This window comes from Sinocyclocheilus anshuiensis, unplaced genomic scaffold (assembly GCF_001515605.1).
Source record: "Sinocyclocheilus anshuiensis isolate Anshui unplaced genomic scaffold, SAMN03320099.WGS_v1.1 scaffold277, whole genome shotgun sequence".
Taxonomy (NCBI): Eukaryota; Metazoa; Chordata; class Actinopteri; order Cypriniformes; family Cyprinidae; genus Sinocyclocheilus; species Sinocyclocheilus anshuiensis.
Window position 1 is genome coordinate 1 of NW_015536463.1, and position 4,256 is coordinate 4,256.

Below are 4,256 nucleotides of genomic sequence, written 5' to 3' on the forward strand. Positions count from 1 at the left end.
GTCCTGATACAAAAGATCTCTGTGTTATCTCCTGATTGGATTATTTCGAAGCCTCATGATGAGTTGATTCCATGGCATATCAGTGTCCGTTCATGATAGAAATCCCTACAGCTTGATCTGAGAAAGTCCTTATGATTTATTGGGATTTAAAAAAAAAAACACTGGGTGGATTTTTATCATTATAGGGTGGTTGTATACACACACACTGCCAAGACATATTTCAGTTCAAACAACATGTAAAAGTGAATTTTGCATCCGATGACCCCTTTAAGAATGTAAAGATGAAATTGGTTATGTAATGTTGGATAGAATGGTGTACCAGTCTTGTATCAGCTCACAGCAGGCACATACTGTGCGCTAATTAGCAAATGTTTTGTATCGAAATTAAAATAGGTCGCAACACAACAGTTATTTGCACTCACACACATATATTTTTGAGGTCACACAGATTAAATTTTGAGTCCTGCATATGCGTTGATCAATGTTTAATGGAAATAAAAGCCTACATCAAATCTGTTCATCATAATGCATATTAAAGTAGTATTTATAAGCTGCTTTGCTTACAGCAGTAACCAAGTAAAGCTGTATTGCTGCTGTTCCATAAGCGCCACTTCTGTTAGGGAGTGAATTTGCTTTCTTATGCAATCCGTCTGCTGTTTTTGTGTCGTGCAGATATATTTTATGTAGGGCTGCCCTCGATTAAAGATTTTTCTGGTTGACTAGTAGTCGTTCATTTTAAGCATTAGTCAACTAATCACACATTTATTGATAAACCATTTAAATCATTATAATGAGACTTTAATTGCCTACATAGCCTAATAAGCACTCAAGCACATGCATAAAGCTTGCCACAGCACACCGGCAGAAGTAATGATTATGAATGTGTCAGGGAAAAACAGTAAGGAGAATGCATTAACATTTTAATAATTTATTGTTACACTAATGCTTTATTTGTTTTTAGCTTTAAGAGATGAAGTCTGCGACACTGATTTGTCATCTCTGCAGTAGTGATGTGCCTGTATGCATGTTTCATATGGATTACATAATCTGAGAATATTGTTTTCCATTTGAATTGGTTCATTTGAAAGTAGAAATTTCGCTCTTTATAGATATGTTTTTCATATCTGTAAGGCAAGTATACACAGAGTTTCGCGCTGAAGTTTACAAAGAACGAGACATCAGAAAGCACATGTTTGCTTTCATTATTTTACAAAAGCGCAATGTTTTGTTGTTATTGTGAGTGCACAAAAATAAACGCAGAGTCTTTCAAACAGTCTTTCAAACAGAGTCACAGAGTCTGTCAGATTCAAAAGATGTATTACTTTTATCTGTATGACCAAAAATGACGGAGTATTTTAAGAGCAAGTGAGCGCACCTGCACCTCCATCTGTCCTACAGTGAGCGCTACTGTTCAACACTCCGCACAGACACTTGAACAGCACACATTTCTCTAGGTTAACATTAGATTGAGCGGCCATGTAAAGTTTCTAATACTTACATATTTCAGATGATAAGCCATATTTGAGGTCGATGAATGATAGGTGAGCATTTGGATGTCCTGCATCGGGTACTGTATTACCACAGACCAGTTAATGATCTGTCCATCACAGACTGCGTGACTTTGCCTGTGGATTTTGAAAATTATTTTCTGCGACTAACAAAATTTTGGTCGACCAAGTCTGTTCTGGTCGACTAATGGTTAGTCGACTATTAGGAGGCAGCCCTAATTTTATGTAGCATAATTTTACAAAGCTGAAATCAGAGCATTCTGATTTTGCTTCAGATTTTGAAATCATACAATCTAATTTAAATCAGAAACTGCTCATGTAGCATCTTTGTTTGGATCGTGATTAAAATGCAGTGGTTGCCTCTAATTTTAATTAGCTACAGAGAGTTCGGCCTGTAATAGATCAAATAAACATCTTGTTCATGTGCTCGTATTTTCATTCTTTCTTGTCTCTTGCTTAAAAAAATATTTTAAAAATCACTAACAAGAAATGCGGGGACAAGTGTGTAGCAAAGGATTCAGGATCAGTTTCAATTGTTGAAGCTTTTTTTTTCGTCAGGATGTTGTTGGCTGTTCCGCTCAATTGGCAGTTGCGGTGCTCCTTAATTTTCAGGGGGTACTCCTAAATTTTTGTCGGTGCTCCTAAATTTAAGTTGGGAACACCAGTGCTACTGAGTAAAAATTTTTATTTCGAGCTCTGTATGAGTATGGTAAACAGAAAATGAGGTTGGTTTTTGGACTTCCACAAGAGCATAGATCTGAGGTGTTTTGGTTCAGCAGTGACTAAAAGTTTTATAATTCACAAGTCGTGTCAGAATTGATCCAGATTTAATCACACAAATATTTCAATAATATTATTCAAATGGACTTAACTATTATGCCTAGCTTGGTTGTACTCATAACTTGAATAACATTTTGTTCTTTTATCTCTTTTTGTATTTTACAGTATTTATTTGATTGGATATTTTTATGTGGATTATTGATTAAAGGGGTCATATGATGCTTTTTTAAAGATCATTATTTTGTGTATTTGGTGTAACAGAATATGTTGACATGCTTTAATGTTCAAAAAACACATTATTTTTCAAATACTGTACATTATTGTAGGTCCTCTATGCCCCGCCTCTCTCAAACGCTTCGTTTTCTACAAAGTCCCTCCTTCCGACAAGCGCAGTCTGCTCTGATTGGCCAGCTGACCCAGTGCGTTGTGATTGGCCGAACACCGCAAGCACTCGTCGGAAATGTAACGCCCCTTACCATAATCGCGAGCTTCATCTTTCAAAATAAATGTAAAGACAGTAAATAATGTCATTAGTTTTACCATCAGTTCAAGCCCGAAAGGGGAACAGACACAGTAATGATGCAGTACACAAGCCGCGGTTAAGACAGCTGACTCTACTGTGATGTGACGCTGTCTCTCTCTCTCTCTCTCTCACACACACACACACACGCGCGCGCGCACGCGCACACACACACACACACGATCCACAAAACTCCGCATTTGAACAGTCAATAGCAAATACTTAAACTAGTAACAAAACATACTTACAGTCGTGGATACCAGATTGTCATAGCAAAGTCAGAATGACCTTCATATGACCCCTTTAATACAAATCAAATATTTGCATTAAAGAATGTTCAAAACAAATGTTTAGTGTTGTAGAGAGATTATTTTATTGACACTTTAGAACTCTAGTACCAGGAATCCATGATACGCCTCATGCTCATGAATCTCATGCCACCCATATTACTGAAGCTCCTGTACTCTCCAGGCTTGAAGTACCACATCCTGCCTCTGTAGTGGGGCTGCTCATAGAAGAGCCAGTGGCCGTCCATCACATGACAGGACTGGCAGTGAGACATGCGGTAACGGTCCATGGTGCTGTCACAATCATCCATCATCTCGTACATCTGACCCATGAAGTTCTCCCTCTCGTAGATCCTCATTCTGTAGGATCCCTTGTACTGTAGTAAAGAAGTTGTCAATGGGTGATCTAGTTTTAGTAGTTTATAGTATCTATTCTAAATTTGGATTAAAAACATAAAATGAAGTTAATTTATTACAAATGCAAAATGTTTGTGGAACTTACCATGGGGATCATACGGCAGGACCTGATGCAGTCATTCATTCCAAACATAGACATGTAATCGGCATAGTCACCTCTCCTAAAGAAATACTGATTTCCCATGTAGTTGGGGCGATCATACATCATCCAACATCCACTCTCCACTCTACAAGAGTGACAGTGACTCATGTAGGAGGAGAAGTCACCACAGTCGCTCATACACTCATAAGAGCGACCCCGGAAGTTCCTGTCCTCGTAGAAGATGACCTGAGACAAACATAAAATGTTCAGCATGAACTAAATTACTGTTTATCAACAACATTACCCAACATTATATCCAATTGAATCTTCAAAAAACAATTTGTTGTATTGAAATTGCAGGGTTTTGTTTTATATCAGATAGAGAAGAAAAGCAATCAGTTATCAGAAAAGCAAAAAATCATGTAGTTTAGTAAGATGTTGAGAATGTGTTATTCTTTGATCTTGGCTTACCTTTCCGTGCATGGTTGCAGTTGTGGTTATTCCAAATTCATTACTGTAATGACAGCCTGCTGCCTTATTTATACTATATGGACTCTGAAAGAATTTGTATTCCTATTGTTTAAATAGGCCTTAGTCAGCTGCATGGTGTAGTGAGTTGTACAGTTCGCTACTACAGACCTGAAAGGGTTATTATTTCAAGG

At 37.5% G+C, this 4,256-nt stretch overlaps 1 protein-coding gene across 1 annotated transcript; it reads right to left on the minus strand.

Annotated features, from left to right (window-relative positions):
* Nucleotides 1-3,157: 3,157 nt before the first annotated feature.
* On the minus strand, nt 3,158-4,142 carry LOC107663981 (gamma-crystallin M2-like). Its single transcript, XM_016454790.1, has 3 exons — nt 4,066-4,142; nt 3,598-3,840; nt 3,158-3,472 (listed from the first exon to the last, which is right to left on the minus strand). Exons 1-3 carry the CDS (start codon nt 4,075-4,077, stop codon nt 3,200-3,202), a joined length of 528 nt encoding a protein of 175 aa, XP_016310276.1. The 5' UTR covers nt 4,078-4,142; the 3' UTR covers nt 3,158-3,199.
* Nucleotides 4,143-4,256: the final 114 nt, after the last annotated feature.

Coding starts and splice junctions, on each gene's coding strand:
- LOC107663981 (XM_016454790.1), bottom strand. Junction 3,473..3,597: donor CCTGCCGTATGATCCCCATG/GTAAGTTCCACA, acceptor TCTTTACTACAG/TACAAGGGATCCTACAGAAT.